The sequence below is a fragment of the Nerophis ophidion genome, linkage group LG21 (genome assembly GCF_033978795.1).
Source record: "Nerophis ophidion isolate RoL-2023_Sa linkage group LG21, RoL_Noph_v1.0, whole genome shotgun sequence".
NCBI classification, from domain to species: Eukaryota; Metazoa; Chordata; class Actinopteri; order Syngnathiformes; family Syngnathidae; genus Nerophis; species Nerophis ophidion.
In genome coordinates, this window is record NC_084631.1 from 37,677,159 (window position 1) to 37,700,572 (window position 23,414).

At 43.8% G+C, this 23,414-nt stretch overlaps 1 protein-coding gene across 4 annotated transcripts in view; it reads left to right on the plus strand.

The window, feature by feature from the left end:
• LOC133540068 (triple functional domain protein-like) overlaps positions 1–23,414 on the plus strand; it is a 212,868-nt gene that overhangs the window by 35,000 nt on the left and 154,454 nt on the right. For all 4 annotated transcript variants that reach the window (XM_061882552.1, XM_061882551.1, XM_061882554.1 and 1 more), the window contains exon 2: positions 13,323–13,373. In XM_061882552.1, the coding sequence (XP_061738536.1) occupies positions 13,323–13,373 (51 nt within the window). The remainder of the gene's footprint in view (positions 1–13,322; positions 13,374–23,414) is intronic.

Here is a 23,414-nt window from a genome sequence, read left to right on the forward strand (position 1 = left end):
GTCACATTCTGACGTCATCGCTTCCAGCGCGATGAACAGAAAGGCGTTTAATTCGCCAAAATTCACCCATTTAGAGTTTGGGAATCGGTTAAAAAAATAGATGGTCTTTTTTCTGCACCATCAAGGTATATATTGACGCTTACATAGGTCTGGTGTTAATGTTCCCCTTTAATGGAGCAATATTGCCAAGTGCGAAACACGATGTACAAGCTGTGAACATAATAAAACAACAACTTACTTTTCAATGTCTAGTCTTACGAAAATGCCGACTGATAGGAGGTTTATATCTTCTCGTTTGATGAGAAATTATTCGGAGTTCACCAGTAAGTTAAAAAAATTAATAAATAAAGGGCCGCAAACAAGCGTATTTTTGTGTTTCTCAACCTCTCCGGGTCTAAGTTGAATGTCAAAGCTGGCCAACTTCTCAGTTTATCCTTCTACTATCCAGGTGAGAGGTATGATTTATAATCGAGAATGAACTTTCACCAGGGCAGCACGATGGAGAAGAGGTTAGTGCGTGTGCCTCACAATACGAAGGTCCAGGGCTCGGGGTCTTTCTGTGTGGAGTTTGCATGTTCTCCCCGTGACTGCGTGGGTTCCACTCCGGCTTCCTGCCACCTCCAAAGACATGCACCTGGGCATAGGTTGATTGGCAACACTAAATGGTCCCTAGTGTGTGAATGTTGTCTATCTGTGTTGGCCCTGCGATGAGGTGGCGACTTGTCCAGGGTGTACACGGCATTCCGTCCGAATGCCGCTGTGATAGGCTCTAGCCATCCCCGCGACCTTGAGAGGGACAAGCGGTAAAAAATGGATGGCTGGATGGATGACTTTCCCCAACTCACAGGTGATGCAGCAGCTCACCAGCTCAGTATGTCAGTATAAGCGATAGAAGTGGAAATCTTTGGGCTTCTCACCATTCAATTACGATTATGATTCAGGAGCTACGATTCGATTAAAAAACGATTATTTATGCATCTTTAATTTATGTATATTGATGCAATTTTACGAACGTTTTCGTTTCATTAAATACGTAATCAAAAAACATACATTTGTAATAAGAAACAGTTAAATTAATTCCCGTTACATGTATTAAAATAATAAAATGTTTGCATAACCGGAACATAAATGGCCTAAAATAAAGGAGCCGGTTTGATCTCTCGGTGAGGTGCCTCGCCAAATCTTAGAACTGTCTGCATTACTTAATTTACAATTGATAAATCGATTATTGACATTTACTAATCTATTTCAGAGTTGTCTATGTCTAAATTTCGATGCATCTAAAAATCGATGATTTCGCCAACCTCTAATTAGCTCGTTACCTCTGTTTTTGTGGCGCTGCAAAAAAAAGTCAATATAATGAGTACCGTATTTTCTGCACTATAAGGCGCACCTAAAAAACAAAAATTTTCTCAAAAGCTGACAGTGCACCTTATAATCCGGTGCGCCTTATAGATGAACCAAAATTGAGCCACAACAGGTCTCGCAAGTACGGTAAGCAGCCGCCAACTTCATTTTGCCCCGTAGAAGAAGTGCGCTTCCACTTCTACAGTAAGCAGCCACCAACCTTATTTTCCCTCGTAGAAGAAAAAGCGCGCCATGCATGCTGGGATATATATCAATCAATCAAAGTTTATTTATATAGCCCTTAATCACAAGTGTCTCAAAGGGCTGCACAAGCCACAACGACGTCCGTGGTTCAGCGCCCACATAAGGGCAAGGAAAAAAATCACAACCCAGTGGGACGTCGATGAGAATGACTATGAGAAACCTTGGAGAGGACCGCAGATGTGGGTAACCCTTTCCAACACCCCCCCCCCCCCCCCCCCCCCCAGGATGCAATTGACGTCAAGTGGGTCTGACATAATATTGTGAAAGTCAAGTCCATAGTTGCTCTAACATAATAGTGAGAGTCCAGTCCATAGTGGATCTAACATAGTGAGAGTCCATTCCATAGTGGTGCCAGCAGGAGACGTGTCAGCAGCGCAGAGATGTGGCCCTGTGGGAATCATGGGACATATTACTCCCCACAGTTGTTTGGATATACTTGAAGGCACCGGCCCAATATATAGTATGTGCACATCGACTGGAAACAGTTATTTCCTGGTTTTCGGGTGACTGATGCAGGTGTGAGGGGACAACTTTGCATGCGTCTCCACAGTACCTTTCTCGTAAACAGTCCTTGGCAATGTGCATAAAATCATTTCCTTTAGCTTCTTTAGGTGGTCATTTGAATGGCACTAGTTCACCCTTTCCTGACTCCATAATAGCAGCATTGTGAGCATAGTTCCCTTTATTACGAATATACTCTAGCTCAGGGGTGCCCACACTTTTTCTGCAGGCGAGCTACTTTTCAATTGACAAACTCGAGGGGATCTACCTCATTTATATATATCATTTATATTTATTTATTTATGAAAGAGACATTTTTGTAAACAAGTTAAATGTGTTTAATGATAATACAAGCATGTGTAACACATATAGATGCCTTTCTTTCACAAAGACAAGAATATAAGTTGGTGTATTACCTGATTCTGATGACTTGCATTGATTGGAATCAGACAGTAATGATGATAACGCCCACATTTTCAAATGGAGGAGAAAAAAAGTTATCCTTTCTGTACAATACCACATGAAAGTGGTTGGTTTTTGGCATCTAATTCATCCAGCTTCCATACACTTTACAAGAAAAACATTTGCGGCAAATTCCGTAGCTTGCTTGATTGACATTCACGGCACCCGAGGGTCTTGTGAGATGACGCTGGCTGCTGCCAGTTCATTATTATGAAAAAATGACAGAGAGGAAGGCGAGAAACACTTTTAATTTCAACAGACTTTCGCGCCGTCCCTTCCGTCAAAACTCTAAAGGCCGACTGCACATTTCCTATCTTCACAATAAAAGCCATGCTTCATGCTGCCTGCGCTAACAAAATAAGAGTCTCGGAAAGCTGGCGTGCACAAGTGATGTGCACGCCAGCTTTCTGAGGGATCGCTTGTGCACGCCAGTTTTCCGAGACCTAGTATTTAGTTAGCGCAGGCAGCACGAAGCAGGGCTTTTATTGTGAAGATAGGAAATGTGCAGTCGGCCTTTAGAGTTTTGACGGAAGGTACGGCGCGAGAGTCTGTTGAAATAAAAAGTGTTTCTCGCCTTCCTCTCGGTCATATTTTCATAATAATGATCTTGCAGCAGCCAGCGTCATCTCACAAGACCCTCCGGTACCGTGAATGTCATTTAAGTGACGTCTTGGTGAAGATTGATGATCACTAATTTTTAGGTCTATTTTTTTTAAAAGCCTGGCTGGAGATCGACTGACACACCCCCCGCGGTCGACTGGTAGCTCGCGATCGACGTAATGGGCACCCTTGCTCTAGCTGTTTCCTTCTCTTCATGGAACTTGTTGGAAAGCTAAGAGCTGCGGCTACTTACAATCTGTTTTTGCGTGCACTTTCTAGATGCCTTGCTATTTTGGCATAAGGCTTACTGTAATGCAAGCAACGATGTCTGTTGTAAACTCTTTTTCCATGTTTTTTGAGGGGAGCACAAACAACTACGGTGTCAATTGTTTCCTGACTTGAGCAGGGTTCCTCTGTTCTAGTGACATCAGGTGTTATGCTGTTTACATCCAAGTCCATGTGGTCTACTGTTGTGCTGTCACTAGCTGGATGACTTTTTAAGCCAGGGCATCTGTCTTTCATCTTTTGGTTTAAACAGCTTATTTCCGAATCCCATTATATGACTACGAGAGGTGTGCCGTTTCTGTGTGTTTATGTAAAGACCCCAAAATGGCTCCTATTAGGAGACACGCTTACGACGCAGAGTTTAAACTCAAGGCCATCAGTCACACAGTAGAACACGGGAATAGAGCAGCAGCGAGAGAATTTAACATTAACAGCAGCGACACTGACTCCTTTAATGACGACTTGGACGAGACGGAGCCGGGCATGTTGGATGCTGTATTCGCCCAACTGTTTGAATGGAACACTGAAGAAGAATAATTTGAGGGATTTGTGGATGAGGAATAACTTAATAAAGTGAGCTTTACATGTTTATTTTGTGTGTTGTGTTGTGTGACATTATCGTTTGAGCAACGTTGAGTTATTGATATTTTATTGCTTTGCACTATTTCGAGTGTATTATATTGGGATTACACTAACCTTTGATTTACCAAAACAGTATCAGACTTTTTTTACGTGTTTATTGAATCGGGGAAAATAATCAAACAGCTTTTTATTCATTTTGGGAGTGAACGGAGTTGTCAGAATGCTGGTTTGTAATCTATTAATAAAGTTTGACTGACCTATCTGACATTCCCTTTAGCGCAGATCCATCTAAAGCAGGGGCGCTCACACTTTTTCTGCAGGCGAGCTACTTTTCAATTGACCAAGTCGAGGAGATCTACCTCATTCCTATTTATAACTTATATTTATTTATTTATGAAAGAGACACTTTTGTTAACAAGTTAATGGTGTTTAATGATAATACAAGCATGTTTAACACACATAGATTCCTTTCTTTCATGAAGACAAGAATATAAGTTGGTGTATTTGATTCTGATGACTTGCATTCATTGGAATCAGACAGTGGTGCTGATAACGTCCGCATTTTCAAATGGAGGAGAAAAAAAAGTCCTCCTTTCTGTCCAATACCACATGAAAGTGGTTGGATTTGGCATCTCATTTGTCCAACTTGCATACTCGTTTTTAAACACTTTGTTATGAGAGTAGCATATGTGTGTGGCCCTTTAATGTCTGGCAGCAGGTGAGTGACGTCAGTGACTGTGCGGGTGGGCAAGCAAGTGAGAAAGCGGTCGCTGAGGGCGGGGGAGAAATACATTGGCATCAAACTCCGTAGCTTGCTAGCTTGTGCACGCTAGCTTTCTGAGACTCTTATTTTGTTAGCACAGGCAGGATGAAACAGGTCTTTTATGGTGAAGACAGGAAGTGTGCAGTCGGTCTCTAGGTACAGAGTCTCTAGAAATAAAATGTGTTTCTCTGCGTCCGCCCTGTTAGTGATTTTTTTCTTAAATATGAGCTCGCAGCAGCCAGCGTCATCTCACAAGATCCTCGGGTGCCGAGAATGTCAAACAACTGACGAAAGTGAAGTCTTGGTATGATTGATGATTGCTCATTTTTATGTCTATTTTTTAATGCCTGGCTTGAGATCGACTGACACACCCTCCGAGATCGACCAGTCGATCGCGATCGACGTAATGGGCACCCCTGATGTAAAGGATGCAGAATGTAACCCCAGCCTCTACTGCAGCATTTATTCTATGCACCTTATAATGTGGTGCGCCTTATATATGAACAATGTTTTAAAATTGGCCATTCATTGAAGGTGTGCCTTATAATCCGGTGCGTCTTATAGTGCGGAAAATACGGTACTTGTTTATATTCAGGTGACGAGCTGTAAATGGAGTGTTATTGGCTGTTTTAGATGTTTTTTTTAGAGATGGATTAGATTAGATAGTACTTTATTTATTCCATCAGGAGAGTTCCTTCAGGAAAATTAAAAATTTCAGCACAATCCCATTCAACGTCAGACAAACATTACAGGGGGACAAAACAGGATCGCTGACGGGTCTGCCGGCTTCCAGCGCCCCTTACATAAAAGATGAGATACAGGTAAACAAGGGGGGTGATGGGAGAAAAAAATAGAAGATTAAAATAAAATAAAAAAAATCGGTCTTAGCCTGGGCCCTGGAGAGGGGGTGCAGACTGAGACCAAGGAAAATAAACAGCTCATAGCCATAGAACACATCCCTCTTACATGTGTGTAAGAGGGAAACATCAAAGAACACAGAGGACATTAAAGACATTAAAGCAGCAGATACAACCAGACACTTCTACATACAGCTATGAATAAAAAGTAAAAGAAACATATCCACTGTGGTGGCCTCTGCGGTGTTCCACGCCATCATCCGCTGGGAGTGGAGGGAGCATGGCCAGAGACAGAAGCAGACCCAACAAAGCAACCAAGACAGCCAACTCCACTCTCGGCCAGTGTCCGATCCGCATGGATGAGCGAGGATACGTCCAAGGTGACTGAGGTGTCCGACACCTGCTCACCCAGCCAAGATACCGCGAAGCCTCTCCGTCCCGGCGCTCAGTGCTAGGTCCGCAGCCCTGTCCCCCTCATCCGCATCTCCTCCAGTCCCTCCAAACCGACTCCGGTGTGGCAGACACCCAGCAGCTGGTCTCCATGGCCAAAAGGCTCCCGGGAGGCAGATCCAGAAGTCCACAAAAAAAGCACCACAGAGGTCACAAAAGTGCCACCCCTTGTCACTCAGTCCCAAAGGGTCCCGGACCAAAAGGCAAGAAAATATAATAACACATGAAAACAAGAGGGAAACGCAAAAGGATGACACAAAAGCACAGAGCTCCTGCCAACAGCAGCCACCACAGCAGCGCCATCTTGGGGAAAAAAAAAAAAAAAAGGGCTGTATGGGTGCAATAGAGTGCTCCCGGAATACTCAAATATCAATCAATCAATCAATCAATCAATGTTTACTTATATAGCCCTAAATCACTAGTGTCTCAAAGGGCTGCGCAAACCACAAATTAGAATGCATACAACTGTGTGAATGTGAGTGTGAATGTTGTCTGTCTATCTGTGTTGGCCCTGCGATGAGGTGGCGACTTGTCCAGGGTGTCCCCGCCTTCCGCCCGATTGTAGCTGAGATAGGCGCCAGCGCCCCCCGCTACCCCAAAAGGGAATAAGCGGTAGAAAATGGATGGATGGATGGACACCAACATGAGTGTTCTTGTCCTACACAGGGATTGTGAATGATAGGCACAATTCCACAGAAAGTGCAACTTCATTACTGGTGCAAGTATCGTTTTGAGCTTTCGGGGATACTTCCAGGGTTACAGTCGTGGTGATTCTAGCCACGTTTCGGAGTGGCTGCTAAGGATTATTGTGTTGAAGCCAGGTGTTTTTTCTTTTCTTGCAGAGTGTTTGCAGGGCATTTGATGTGGGATATTGAGTCCTCTGAAGAAGTAGTGAAGTGCCGCACTATTGACTGCATGTTTGTTTCTTTACGCCGAGAGCTCCATTTAGCCCAGGGGATGTTTAGGAGCGCTTGATTTGTCCACTTTTACCCACCTACACCACAATATGGGTGATCTCGCCTCATTGGAGCATTTTTTTTTTCGGTTATCTGAGCTAATGTTTAATGGTATTGAATTTCTCAATGTTAAAGCCATATTTGATAATATTGGCTGAATAATTATGTGTGAATACGGTTTCTATTGAGCCAAAAATAGTCATTGTCATAAATTTTTTCGCACTTTGTTAAACCATTGATATTCATCTTGAGGCAATACATCAAATACAACATCGCAACATACGAGCCTCTCTGAGCTGCAACCTTATCGTGGTAGAGGAGTTTGCGTGTCCCAATGATCCTAGGAGCTATGTTGTCCGGGGGCATAAAGCCCCCTGGTAGGGTCTCCCAAGGCAAACAGGTTCTAGGTGAGGGATCAGACAAAGAGCAGCTCGAAGACCTTTATGAAGAAGAAACATCATGGACCCAGATTTCCCTCGCCCGGACGCGGGTCACCGGGGCCCCCCTCTGGAGCCAGGCCCGGAGGTGGGGCACGATGGCGAGCGCCTGGTGGCCGGGCCTGTTCCCATGGGGCCCGGCCGGGCACAGCCCGAAGAGGCAACGTGGGTCACCCCTCCAATGGGCTCACCACCCATAGCAGGGGCCATAGAGGTCGGGTGCATTGTGAGCTGGGCGACAGCCGAAGGCAGGGCACTTGGCGGTCAGATCCTCGGCTACAGAAGCTAGCTCTTGGGACGTGGAACGTCACGTCACTGGGGGGGAAAGAGCCTGAGCTAGTGCGCGAAGTCGAGAAATTCCGGCTGGATATAGTCGGACTCACTTCGACGCACAGCAAGGGCTCTGGAACCACTTCTCTCGAGAGGGATTGGACCCTCTTCCACTCTGGCGTTGCCGGCAGTGAGAGGCGACGGGCTGGGGTGGCAATTCTTGTTTCCCCCCGGCTCAAAGCCTGTACGTTGGAGTTCAACCCGGTGGACGAAAGGGTAGCCTCCCTCCGCCTTCGGGTGGGGGGACGGGTCCTGACTGTTGTTTGTGCTTATGCACCAAACAGCAGTTCAGAGTACCCACCCTTTTTGGGAACGCTCGAGGGAGTACTGGAAAGTGCTCCCCCGGGTGATTCCCTTGTCCTACTGGGAGACTTCAACGCTCACGTTGGCAACGACAGTGAAACCTGGAGAGGCGTGATTGGGAAGAATGGCCGCCCGGATCTGAACCCGAGTGGTGTTTTGTTATTGGACTTTTGTGCTCGTCACGGATTGTCCATAACAAACACCATGTTCAAGCATAAGGGTGTCCATATGTGCACTTGGCACCAGGACACCCTAGGCCGCAGTTCCATGATCGACTTTGTAGTTGTGTCATCGGATTTGCGGCCTCATGTTATGGACACTCGGGTGAAGAGAGGGGCGGAGCTTTCTACCGATCACCACCTGGTGGTGAGTTGGCTGCGATGGTGGGGGAGGATGCCGGACAGACCTGGGAGGCCCAAACGCATTGTGAGGGTCTGCTGGGAACGTCTGGCAGAGTCTCCTGTCAGACAAAGTTTCAATTCCCACCTCCGGAAGAACTTTGAACATGTCACGAGGGAGGTGCTGGACATTGAGTCCGAGTGGACCATGTTCCGCACCTCTATTGTCGAGGCGGCAGATCGGAGCTGTGGCCGCAAGGTTGTTGGTGCCTGTCGGGGCGGCAATCCTAAAACCCCTTGGTGGACACCAGCGGTGAGGGATGCCGTCAAGCTGAAGAAGGAGTCCTATCGGGTCCTTTTGGCTCATAGGACTCCGGAGGCAGTGGACAGGTACCGACAGGCCAAGCGGTGTGCAGCTTCAGCGGTCGCGGAGGCAAAAACTCGGACATGGGAAGAGTTCGGGGAAGCCATGGAAAACGACTTCCGGACGGCTTCGAAGCGATTCTGGACCACCGTCCGCCGCCTCAGGAAGGGGAAACAGTGCACTATCAACACCGTGTATGGTGCGGATGGTGTTCTGCTGACCTCGACTGCGGATGTTGTGGATAGGTGGAAGGAATACTTCGAAGACCTCCTCAATCCCACCAACACGTCTTCCTATGAGGAAGCAGTGCCTGGGGAATCTGTGGTGGACTCACCTATTTCTGGGGCTGAGGTCGCTGAGGTAGTTAAAAAGCTCCTCGGTGGCAAGGCCCCAGGGGTGGACGAGATTCGCCCGGAGTTCCTTAAGGCTCTGGATGCTGTGGGGCTGTCTTGGTTGACAAGACTTTGCAGCATCGCGTGGACATCGGGGGCGGTACCTCTGGATTGGCAGACCGGGGTGGTGGTTCCTCTCTTTAAGAAGGGGGACCGGAGGGTGTGTTCCAACTATCGTGGGATCACACTCCTCAGCCTTCCCGGTAAGGTTTATTCAGGTGTACTGGAGAGGAGGCTACGTCGGATAGTCGAACCTCGGATTCAGGAGGAACAGTGTGGTTTTCGTCCTGGTCGTGGAACTGTGGACCAGCTCTATACTCTCGGCAGGGTTCTTGAGGGTGCATGGGAGTTTGCCCAACCAGTCTACATGTGCTTTGTGGACTTGGAGAAGGCATTCGACCGTGTCCCTCGGGAAGTCCTGTGGGGAGTGCTCAGAGAGTATGGGGTATCGGACTGTCTTATTGTGGCGGTCCGTTCCCTGTACGATCAGTGCCAGAGCTTGGTCCGCATTGCCGGCAGTAAGTCGAACACATTTCCAGTGAGGGTTGGACTCCGCCAAGGCTGTCCTTTGTCACCGATTCTGTTCATAACTTTTATGGACAGAATTTCTAGGCGCAGTCAAGGCGTTGAGGGGTTCCGGTTTGGTAACCGCAGGATTAGGTCTCTGCTTTTTGCAGATGATGTGGTCCTGATGGCTTCATCTGACCGGGATCTTCAGCTCTCGCTGGATCGGTTCGCAGCCGAGTGTGAAGCGACCGGAATGAGAATCAGCACCTCCAAGTCCGAGTCCATGGTTCTCGCCCGGAAAAGGGTGGAGTGCCATCTCCGGGTTGGGGAGGAGACCCTGCCCCAAGTGGAGGAGTTCAAGTACCTAGGAGTCTTGTTCACGAGTGAGGGAAGAGTGGATCGTGAGATCGACAGGCGGATCGGTGCGGCGTCTTCAGTAATGCGGACGTTGTACCGGTCCGTTGTGGTGAAGAAGGAGCTGAGCCGGAAGGCAAAGCTCTCAATTTACCGGTCGATCTACGTTCCCATCCTCACCTATGGTCATGAGCTTTGGGTCATGACCGAAAGGATAAGATCACGGGTACAAGCGGCCGAAATGAGTTTCCTCCGCCGTGTGGCGGGGCTCTCCCTTAGAGATAGGGTGAGAAGCTCTGCCATCCGGGAGGAACTCAAAGTAAAGCCGCTGCTCCTTCACATCGAGAGGAGCCAGATGAGGTGGTTCGGGCATCTGGTCAGGATGCCACCCGAACGCCTCCCTAGGGAGGTGTTTAGGGCACGTCCAACCGGTAGGAGGCCACGGGGAAGACCCAGGACACGTTGGGAAGACTATGTCTCCCGGCTGGCCTGGGAACGCCTCGGGATCTCCCGGGAAGAGCTAGACGAAGTGGCTGGGGAGAGGGAAGTCTGGGTTTCCCTGCTTAGGCTGTTGCCCCCGCGACCCGACCTCGGATAAGCGGAAGATGATGGATGGATGGAACATACGAGCACATTGCGTTCTACGACCAAGCTCATGACTCAGGCCCTTTGTATCGCAAAGCCATTCATTAAAATCAATTTAATCCATGCTTGGTCCTGCCAAAACCGCACTATTTTACAATATAAAATGCCTTTAACAGGAAAAATAAAGTTCTAGATCAGGGGTCACCAACGCGGTGCCCGCGGGCACCAGGTCGCCCGTAAGGACCAGATGAGTCGCCCGCTGGCCTGTTCTAAAAATAGCTCAAATAGCAGCACTTACCAGTGAGCTGCCTCTATTTTTTAAATTTTATTTATTTACTAGCAAGCTAGTCTCGCTTTGCTCGACAATTTTGATTCTAAGAGAGACAAAACTCAAATAGAATTTGAAAATCCAAGAAAATATTTTAAATACTTGGTCTTCACTTGTTTAAATAAATTCATTTTTTTTTTTTTTTACTTTGCTTCTTATAACTTTCAGAAAAACAATTTTAGAGAAAAAATACAACCTTAAAAATGGTTTTAGGATTTTTAAACACATATACCTTTTTACCTTTTAAATTCCTTACTCTTCTTTCCTGACAATTTAAATCAATGTTCAAGTATTTCTTTTTTTTATTGTAAAGAATAATAAATACATTTTAATTTAATTCTTCATTTTAGCTTCTGTTTTGTCGACAAAGAATATTTGTGAAATATTTCTTCAAACTTATGATTCAAATTCAAAAAAATGATTCCATAAAATCTGTAGAATCAAATTTAAATCTTATTTCAAAGTCTTTTGAATTTCTTTTAAAATTTTTGTTCTGGAAAATCTAGAAGAAATAATGATTTGTCTTTGTTAGAAATATAGCTTGGTCCAATTTGTTATATACTGTAACAAAGTGCAGATTGGATTTTAACCTATTTAAAACATGTCATCAAAATTCAAAAATTATTCCTAATCAGGAAAAATGACTAATGATGTTCCATAAGTTATTTTTTTTTAATTTTCAAAAAGATTCGAATTCGCTAGTTTTTCTTTTCATTTCTTTCGGTTAAATTTTGAATTTTAAAGAGTCGAAATTGTACGTGCTATGTTTCAAAATTTAATTTTCTTTTTTTGTGTGTTTTCTCCTCTTTTAAAACGTTCAATTAAGTGTTTTTTTCATCATTTATTCTCTACAAAAAACCTTCCGTAGAAGGAAAAAAAATGTACGACGGAATGACAGACAAAAAATACCCATTCTTTTTTAAACATTTATCTGTTTCTATATATATATTTATTGTGAGAAATCATTAAGATGATCAGTGTTTCCACAAAGATAAATATCATTAATTATTAATAATAACACAGAGTTAAAGGTAAATCGAGCAAATTGGCTTTTTTTGGCAATTTATTTAAGTGTGTATCAAACTGGTAGCCCTTCGCATTAATCAGTACCCAAGAAGTAGCTCTTGGTTTCAAAAAGGTTGGTGACCCCTGTTCTAGGTCATAAATACTGTTTGAAAAGCATTACAATAGAATGTACTGCAAACAACAATAGTGGATTAGTATTGTAGAGCTTTTACCTTGGGGAGCAGACTAATGTGCGTCTCTTTTGCTGGTTTTCCATCCACAGTTGCCAAGTTTGCGTATTACCCCCTATTATAAGCTACTTGTTTTTATAGAGCTGTTGCGTGTTTCTCTCGTAACATTTGGCAATACTGTCTCTGACGTCTTTGAGGAACGGACTGGAGAAGGCAATTCCAGGTGGCAACACAACAAGTGATGTTTGCTTGTTAATCAAAGCTAATGTTTGACCATTCAGTTTAAGTCAGGACTAAACACAACATATTGAAACACAGCTTCTACAATTTCTCAATGCAGTTCTGGATACGCGTTTGTGGTCGCTTGTGTTACGCAGACTGAGTCTGATGCGCCTGGTCGGCTGCCAGCAGGTAGGACGTCTTTAATAGTTTGTTTCTCTGATTTAGTTGAACTGTTATACTCATCGCTAATATTACATACAGTACGGGAGTGTGTCATGAGACATCCATCCATCTTTTACCGCTCATCATGGGGTTGCTGGAGTCTATTCCAGCTTCATTCGGACAATGATAACTGGAACTCTGCTGAGTCACAGTTTTGCATACCTGTTTTTATTCCTGGCATGAAGTCTATTTCATGTTGTCTTGATTTCTTCACGTCCAAAAGAAGCAGATCTTGCTTTTCAAGGTAGAACAGGAAGAAGTCTGGTTGAGTCACCTGGGGGCCAGAGAGTCAACCAGTTGACCTGTTGACCAGTCACCGCATTTACATTCAGACAGCGCGTGACTCTTCAGTCACAGTAGCAGCTATATATAGACGCCATCAATGGGCAGATTGTGGCACTCTGTCATGGGTTCTAACGGGAGCAAGTACATGACACTAAGAAGCAGATAAATCAGTTTTAAAGCAGTTTGATGAATCTAATGTTTATCAACAAGACCAGGTTGTTTTGTTGCGACATCTTCTGGCTACTTGTTAGCAACCAGCAGAGGGCGCACCTCATTTATTTTGTTGCCTAAAAGGGCTACAGGAGGTTTGACACACACTTTGGTGTGTTCTCTGTTGAAGTATTTTTAGCTGCTGGTTGCTCATTTATCTTTTCTTTTATCTTTTCTTACAGATGGATCCCTGCCTAAAGAGCCCAGAGGGGATGGATCGAGTCAGATTGCAGGTAAAACATGTTATGATTCCCACTGCTATCCATCAATTTGTCTGCAAGAGTGTGTATTTTACTAGTCTACCGCAGGGGTCGGGAACCTTTTTGGCTGAGAGAGCCAAATAATTTAAAATGTGTTTCCGTAAGAGCCATATGATATTTTTTTTTAACACTGAACACAACTAAACGCGTGCATTTTTAAGTAACACCAACATTTCTAGAGTATAATAGGTCTCTTATTCTTTGTAATAACATTGCTATTCTGAAGCTAACTGTGGAGGGGGCGTGGCCCGCGGGCCTGCAGCGAACTGGGGTGTGCCAGGACCGGCCTCGAAATCAGCGAGAGCTGCGTAGATGGCCCACCTGAGCCTTGTTATCTAATCACCTGTCGCTCTGTTATAAGCAGCAGCCAGGAGGAGAGACAAGGTTGGGGCTGGAGCCAGAGCGCGAGCGAGAACGAAAGAGAAAAATACGATTGCTGGAAAGCAACTGAGAGACTTATTGAAAAATAAAACAATAGTGTAACCCTGAAACGGGCTCTCATGTCGGTGCTTGGTGGTCTGAAGAACCCCCAGGAGGACAAGCCCCACACTAACCTTTAATAAATAAATAACTTCTTAACGCAACTTCTTGACCAGGTGCGGTAGTAAATGGATGGATGGACTAAAAATGCATGCAAATGTTTTATGTTTTGAACATTATTTTTAACACTTATTACAAGTGGAATTATTCATGACTTATCATGTTAAGCAATGTCAGCTCAGATTTATCCGAGAGCCAGATGCAGTCATCAAAAGAGCCACATCTGGCTCGCGAGCCGTAGGTTCCCTACCCCTGGTCTACCGGATGAGGTCACAGCAATTTCTTACCATCACACTCACCTTGACTCCCTCTCCACTCATTGTCGCCTCTCGCTACCGATTGGTTGAAAGTGTCCAGTAACCGTCACCGTAGCGACGGCAGCCTCTCCGGGTTGATTTGAGATGGATGCGTGTCGCCTTCACTCATTTTCCTGTCTCTTTGCCTGTGGGATTCAATAAGAGTAGCATACAAGGTTTAACATATTTTCTGGACTACGGAGCGCACCTGTCACAAAATTTTACAGGAATTTTTTTCCCCAAGTATTAGCTGCACCGTATTATAGGCTGCAGATATATAAATTGGGGAATGATTTATTTGCATAGAAAGATCATGTAAATGTTTATTTACATACCGTAATTTCTGGACTACAGAGCGCACAGTCATATTAGCCGCACCCACTTAATTTTAGGGGGAAAAATATTTTTTTATCTATATTGGCCGCACCGGACAATAAGCAGCAGATTGTTGTGAAATGAGGTTTTTACACAGAAGGATAGATGTTTATTTATATACCCTAATTGTTTCCAAACGGCAGTAAAACAGCTGCTCAAAAACCATGGTCATGAACCCAATAGCTGTGGAAGCTAGCTTTCCTATCACCCAAAAAAACTCAATAACTCCACATTGACATTTTTGTGAATTTACTTAGGAATTTGTGCAGGGGTGTCCAAAGTGCGGCCCGGGGGCCATTTGCGGCTCGCAGCTAATCGTTTACCGGCCCGCCACACATTCTGCAAAAATTGCAAAATTAATTGTACTGCAAAAATAAAAAAAAACTTTTAAAAAAGTGGAATGAAGTGAAATATAATGAGAAAAAGTGGCAATGTTGACACAAAGCTGCCAGGCGGGCAGTTTTTTGTTCCTTTTGTCTTTATTTTCTTTTTTTCCATTGCTCAAAAAAAAAGGACAAAAAAATTTATGTTATAATGAATTATTACTTAAAAACTATCACTTTAAAATGTTTTATGTGGAAAAAATATTGCATATGTTGTGTGGTTGCCATATAAAAACATCAAAGTTTTGACAAAAGAGCATAAAACAAACAAAATATTAGTTCAAACTTAAAATTGACAGATGTATCGGAAGTTGATCTTGAAATTTAAGTGTTAAAAGTTAAAAAAAAAAACTAATAAAAATGCATCACTGTCTGAGTGGGGAACCTTTCTGATCTCAAATATATTTAGTAGGATTTTATTTAACTTTTCACTGTGATTACTCAAAAATATTAAATAATTAAAATCAATGGTGTCCTGCATTATTGATCTTTGAGGGCTTTAATTGCTAAATAAAAGAACTCTCCTGAAGGAATCAATAAAGTACTATCTATCTATCTAAATACTGCATATTTCAGTTTTACTATTAAAACAAAGTTGTCTTTGACAGAAAAGGCATAAAACCTTATTTGTTTTACTTTATATCAACCTCAAGTTGATATAGAGATTTGCTGTAAGCATTAAATAAAAAATAATAATAATAATTTGACTTATTTGTAACATTTTATTGACTGAGACCTTCTATGCTCCCCAGGAGCCCTAAGGATAAAAAAAAAAAAGAAATCCATATATTTTGTTATGGTTTGAAAATGAAAAATATCAAAATGGCCCCCGCATGCTTAAATTTTTTCGTGTGCGGCCCTCTGCTGAAAAAGTTTGGACACTCCTGAATTTGTGGAACTGAAACAATACAAAAAGAATGCCATTGATAGTTCATAATGCTAACATAGACACTTGTAAATCTGTTAGCATAATGGCCATTGCTACAACGCTAGCATCATTACATTACGATAGCACGTACAAACAACGCATGAAATAACTCTTACAGACACCACACACACGGCAGTTTAGTAAGTATAAATGGTTTTAGTTGTATTGTAAAACTTACAAACGTTGCTTGGAGTATTGTGTGAAGAAGCCATACGAATAAAAACACTATTAGTGTCAAGAAGACTAAAGGGTACTTGGGTTGAAGGACAATGCATCACCTGCAGTGAGCGAACTCGTTCAAAAGATGGTGCCATAGCCCAGTGGTTCTCAACCTTTTTTCAGTGATGTACCCCCGTAAACATTTTTTTTTAATTCAAGTACCCCCTAATCCGAGCAAAGCATTTTTGTTTGGAAAAAAGAGACAAAGAAGTAAAATACAGCACTATGTCATCAATTTCTGATTTATTCAATTGTATAACAGTGCAAACATATTGCTTATTTGTAGTGGTCTTTCTTGAACTATTTGGAAAATTATATACAAATAACTTTTCAGCCTTCCCGGTAAGGTTTATTCAGGTGTACTGGAGAGGAGGCTACGCCGGATAGTTGAACCTCGGATTCAGGAGGAACAGTGTGGTTTTCGTCCTCGTCGTGGAACTGTGGACCAGCTCTCTACTCTCGGCAGGGTTCTTGAGGGTGCATGGGAGTTTGCCCAACCAGTCTACATGTGCTTTGTGGACTTGGAGAAGACATTCGACCGTGTCCCTCGGGAAGTCCTGTGGGGAGTGCTCAGAGAGTATGGGGTATCGGACTGTCTTATTGTGGCAGTCCGCTCCCTGTAAGATCAGTGTCAGAGCTTGGTCCGCATTGCCGGCAGTAAGTCGGACACGTTTCCAGTGAGGGTTGGACTCCGCCAAGGCTGTCCTTTGTCACCGATTCTGTTCATAACTTTTATGGACAGAATTTCTAGGCGCAGTCAAGGCATTGAGGGGTTCCGGTTTGGTGGCCGCGGGATTAGGTCTCTGCTTTTTGCAGACGATGTGGTCCTGTTGTCTTCATCTGGCCGGGATCTTCAGCTCTCACTGGATCGGTTCGCAGCCGAGTGTGAAGCGACCGGAATGAGAATCAGCACCTCCAAGTCCGAGTCCATGGTTCTCTCCCGGAAAAGGGTGGAGTGCCATCTCCGGGTTGGGGAGGAGACCCTGCCTCAAGTGGAGGAGTTCAAGTACCAAGGAGTCTTGTTCACGAGTGGGGGAAGAGTGGATCGTGAGATCGACAGGTGGATCGGTGTGGCGTCTTCAGTAATGCGGACGTTGTACCGATCCGTTGTGGTGAAGAAGGAGCTGAGCCGGAAGGCAAAGCTCTCAATTTACCGGTCGATCTACGTTCCCATCCTCACCTATGGTAATGAGCTTTGGGTCATGACCGAAAGGATAAGATCACGGGTACAAGCGGCCGAAATGAGTTTCCTCCGCCGTGTGGCGGGGCTCTCCCTTAGAGATAGGGTGAGAAGCTCTGCCATCCGGGAGGAACTCAAAGTAAAGCCGCTGCTCCTCCACATCGAGAGGAGCCAGATGAGGTGGTTCGGGCATCTGGTCAGGATGCCACCCGAACGCCTCCCTAGGGAGGTGTTTAGGGCACGTCCAACCGGTAGGAGGCCATGGGGAAGACCAAAGACACGTTGGGAAGACTATGTCTCCCGGCTGGCCTGGGAACGCCTCGGGATCCCCCGGGAAGAGCTAGACGAAGTGGCTGGGGAGAGGGAAGTCTGGGCTTCCCTGCTTAGACTGCTGCCCCCGCGACCCGACCTCAGATAAGCGGAAGAAGATGGATGGATGGATGGAACTTTTTATAAAAACTTGTTTAAAAATAAACAAGTGATTCAGTTATAAATAAAGATTTCTACACATAAAAGTAATCATCAACTTAAAGTGCCCTCTTTGGGGATTGTAATAGAGATCCATCTGGATTCATCAACTTCATACTAAACATTTCTTCACATCTTTAACATCAATATTTATGGAACATGTCCACAAAAAATCTAGCTGTCAACACTGAATATTGCATTGTTGCATTTCTTTTCACAGTTTATGAACTTGCATTCATATTTTGTTGAAGTATTATTGAATAAATATATTTATAAAGGATTTTTGAAATGTTGCTATTTTTATAATATTTTAAAAAAAATCTCACGTACCCGTTGGCATACCTTCAAGTACCCCCAGGGGTACGCGTACCCCCATTTGAGAACCACTTCCATAGCACAAACAATAACACACCTTTCACTGTATTTTCTTCCTTTGTCTTTTAAACTATTTGCATTATCGTTGTACCTTTTATAAGCCTCAAGGGTCTAATTGTCGGAAAAAGTAGCAGCTAAGCACCTACTCTGTGGCCTAGTGGTTAGAGTGTCCACCCTGAGATGGGTAGGTTGTGAGTTCAAACCCTGGCCGAGTCATACCAAAGACTATAAAAATGGGAGCCATTAACTCTTTTGATTGATTGATTGATACTTTTATTAGTAGATTGCACAGTACAGTACATATTCCGTACAATTGACCACTAAATGGTAACACCCGAATAAGTTTTTCAACTTGTTTAAGTCGGGGTCCACGTTAATCAATTAATTCCTGCTTGCTACTAAGCATCAAGGCTTGGAATTGGGGGTTAACTCACCAAAAATGATTCACAGGCGAGGCACCGCTGCTGCTCGCTGCTCCCCTCACCTCCCGTGGGGTGATCAAGGGGATGGGTCAAATGCAGAGGACAAATTTCACCACACCTAGTGTGTGTGTGTGACAATCATTGGTACTTTGACTTTAATTTATAGTCCAAAATTTACCGTCTATTAAACTGTGCCACGTTTAGGAGTAATAATCTACTTATGGCTTTCTAGTCCTTAAAGGATCAGAACAGAACACTTAAGGCCTACTAAAATGAGATTTTCTTATTCAAACTGGGATAGCAGGTCCATTCTATGTGTCATACTTGATCATTTCACGATATTGCCATATTTTTGCTGAAAGGATTTAGTAGAGAACATTGACGATAAATTTCGCAACTTTGGGTCGCTAATAAAAAAAGCCTTGCCTGTACCGGAAGTAGCAGACGATGTGCGCGTGAAGTCACGGGTTGTGGAGCTCCTCACATCTGAACATTGTTTACAATCATGGCCACCAGCAGCGAGAGCGATCCGGACCGAGAAAGCGACAATTTCCCCATTAATTTGAGCGAGGCTGAAAGATTCGTGGATGAGGAAAGTGAGAGTGAAGGACTATAATAAAAAAAAAAGGACTACAGAGCAGTGGGAGCGATTCAGATTGGGAAGGCGCCGTGGCAGCCGTGGGGGTAGCAGGACCTCTCGGCCAGGCCCAACCGCAACAAGGGATAGAGCCATACCGCTTTGAACTCGACGCTGACGGTCAGGAGGACGCTGCTGATTTTGATGCTGGAGTAGCACACGACATAGATCGCCTTCAGAATGCAGAATGGTAAAAATGATCGCTGCATAATACACTGTACTTTGTGTGTGTGGTCCAATCCAACCATGTTCGCTTGACATCTCTGTTCCATAGTTAAAGCTTGACTGTGATCTTTCGGGAATGTAAACAAAGAAACACCGGCTGTGTTTGTGTTGCTAAAGTTGGCCGCAATTCACCACTTCCCACCTGCAGCTTTTTTCTTTGATGTCTCCATTGTTCATTAAACAAATTGCAAAAGATTAACCAACACAGATGTCCTGTGGAATTTTGCGATGAAAACAGACGACTTAATAGCTGGGCACGATGCTGGCACAAAATGTCCTCTACAATCAGTGACGTCACGCGCAAGCGTCATCATCCCAAGACGTTTTCAGCAGGATTTTTCGGCGCAAAATTTTAAATTGCACTTTAGTAAACTAATCTGGCCGTATTGGCATGTGTTGCAATGTTAAGATTTCATCATTGATGTATAAACTATCAGACTGCGTGGTCGGTAGTTGTGGGTTTCAGTAGGCCTTTAGCTGCTGTTAACTGAGGGTACATTGGGTATTGGCTGAAGAAACCTAATCCCCCCACAAACCTACATATAAAGGAGGACAGTGACTTGGCAGGTTGCACCAAGGCCTGAGGGGACAACGACTCTCATTGAGAACAACACAAAGTCAATTGCAACATAGCATCACTAAATACATGGTATTTTTCTGCTTTCCAGTCTTTACTAGAGATTTGTCAGGGATTAAATGCTCCCGTCTGTTGGCTTCCCGGGCCACTGGCCTGACTGGCCGAGGTGTTATGTAATACCTCTTAGTTCTACCTTCAAACTTCAAAGGATGTGCTGAGAAGCACTTTCCTTTGAAATGTTAAAGTACAACGGCTCTAAAACAGAGTGCAAACGATTGAATTACAGCGAGTCAGTTGTATTCTATTGCCAGCTCCACCTGTGTGCATCTTGCTGCATTGGATCTCATTAAAAGACAAGCTACCACACTAAAAGATGCATTATACAACTACAATGTTCAAAGTGTTGCTTTCTTCGTCCCCTTTTTTTCTTCTTATGGTCACTGAGGCAACCTTGGCCTGCTTCTCACTCAGTAATCCTACCCTGCTATTAGGTCTGGACCAATGGAGAGAACTGAATGAGAGACGGAGGTGAAAGACAGATTTTTTGGGCCATTTTGCCCGAAGGCCAAAATTTAGACTTGATGCCAAAGAGTTGGTTGGTTGGAGTTATTTGGAACATGCATACAATTACAATGTAATACATCACGTATTTCCAGTTATTTCATTACGGTATGTCCGAAAAGGAGTGGGAAGAAGCGGAGCTATAGCCTTTTTATATCATAGCAGTTTAGAATCCTTTCTTTGTTCCATTTGTAAAACAACAGTGAATAAATGACTAAATAAAGAAATGATTATACAGTAAGTAAATAATTATTAAATACTAGGGCTGGGCAACGATTAAACATTTTAATCGAAGTTAATCACACTATTTCTCTGATTAATCGCGATTAACTGCATTGTATACACAAAGCCCAATAATGAATTCAAAAGTAGTGTGTAGTGCACCTTTATTGTAATATTCTCCCACATGAACAAAAGCGCCAAAATATTTGTTGTGCAAACACAATTTAAATCCATCCATCCATTTTCTACCGCTTATTCCCTTTCGGAGTCGCGGGGGGCGCTGGCGCCTATCTCAGCTACAATCGGGCGGAAGGCGGGGTACACCCTGGACAAGTCGCCACCTCATCGCAGGGCCAACACAGATAGACAGACAACATTCACACTCACATTCACACACTAGGGACCATTTAGTGTTGCCAATCAACCTATCCCCAGGTGCATGTCTTTGGAAGTGGGAGGAAGCCGGAGTACCCGGAGGGAACCCACGCATTCACGGGGAGAACATGCAAACTCCACACAGAAAGATCCCGAGCCTGGATTTGAACCCAGGACTGCAGGAACTTCGTATTGTGAGGCAGACGCACTAACCCCTCTTCCACCGTGAAGCAGTCCTTGTTAAACAGTAGCAGTTAAAAAGCATATTTTATGAAAATCAACTCAAAAAATGTAAATACAAACATTTAAGCTTGTTGCCACTGCCAGGGTATTTAAGTTATCCTGTTTGTTATGGAAAATAAATATAATCTACATACAAATCTCTGAGCCACAATCATAACATCTGAACAGGCAATTTCTGAGGTAACATCAGAAACATTTTTTTTATCAGGGATCTTATGTTTAAAAAACCTATATTATAGGTAGTGGGCTGTTTTAGGGAAATTTTGATCAAATTATCCGTAGTAGCAATATTAATAATGTTGTGTTTATTCTGCGTAGTGCACTTAAAATAATTATGACCATATCTAGGAATTGATATGATGGGAATTTTCCGATTGTTTGCTTGGTGCTTTGATAAACTGAACGCATCATATACATGGTACTATATTGTGATGTTATGAGAACTACCCTACCCAGCATGCAACAGGAGTGACGCGCATGCGCGGTAGCCCGGTATAGGTTGTGTCGCCATGACGGCATCTTGTATGTTGTGATATGCACGCTCTGAAAGCCAACGTTAAGAACTCAGCCAACACGCCTCGTCTGCATTATTCATAAATAGACAGACAACACAAATACTCCGCTGCTTCACAGGCCGCTGGATGTAGCCGGCACAGTATTCCCATGCTAGCTAGCCGGTCTAGCAAGCACGCGTCATTCAGTCCAAAACGGCCCGATCTATCCACATCCAGAATTGTCTGGCGGTCGTAAGTGATCCCGGAGTGACCACGCTGTAAGCCAGCCATGAAATTTGCAGAATTGTCCGGTATTTTTGCCGAATGTTCCATCTTTAACAAGAGCCCCTCGACGCCGAAGCCCGTCCGGGCATCGCCATCTTGTTAAGAAAAGGCGTTAACAAAATAAAAGCATGTAAACAACATACGCAAATGCGCGTTAAAATAATTGTCGGCGTTGATAGATTGATGAGTTAACTCGTAATTAACGCATTAATTTGCCCACCCCTATTAAATACATAAACTATAATTAGGGCAGCACGGTGGAAGAGGGGTTAGTGCATCTGCCTCACAATACGAAGGTCCTGAGCAGTCCTGGGTTCAATCCCAGGCTCGGGATCTTTCTGTGTGGAGTTTGCATGTTCTCCCCGTGACTGCGTGGGTTCCCTCCGGGTACTCCGGCTTCCTCCCACTTCCAAAGACATGCACCTGGGGATAGGCCCCTCCCACTTCCAAAGACATGCACCTGGGGATAGGTTGATTGGCAGAACTATATTGGCCATAGTGTGTGAATGTTGTCTATCTGTGTTGGCCCTGTGATGAGGTGGCGACTTGTCCAGGGTGTAGCCCGCCTTCCGCCTGATTGTAGCTGCGATAGGGACAAGCGGTAGAAAATGGATGGATGGATAAACTATACTTATTGTTCTTATAAATAAATAAGTATTTTTGGTTCACTTATGAGATTAATAGGATATCTTACAAAAAAACACAAGGCTCAAGTTGTTTGTCAAGTTTCTTTTTCTGTGTTCTTTGTGAACCCTTTGAGTTTGAACAGTTTCTTAAACTGGATCATATTAGCACATTGGGCGACTTCTTTACTTTACCATGAATTGATTAACGTGGACCCTGACTTAAACAAGTTGAAAAACTTATTGAGGTGTTACCATTTAGTGGTCAATTGTACGGAATATGTACTGAACTGTGCAATCTACTAATAAAAGTATCAATCAATCAATAAATCAATCAATCAATCCATTCCATCATTTAGTTCCACATACTTATATGCTAAAGCAAACCACTGAGGGCCACACACTGAATAAGCAAAGCATGCGGGGGGCCACTTTGATGTTTTTCATATTAAAAAAAAACCAATACAATATATCGATTGTATTAACCCCGAGGGCTCCACAAAAGTCTGAATCACCAAAATGTTAAAAATAGGACATACGTTTTTTTTTCGACACTTGAATCTCGACATCAATTTTAGATACGTCA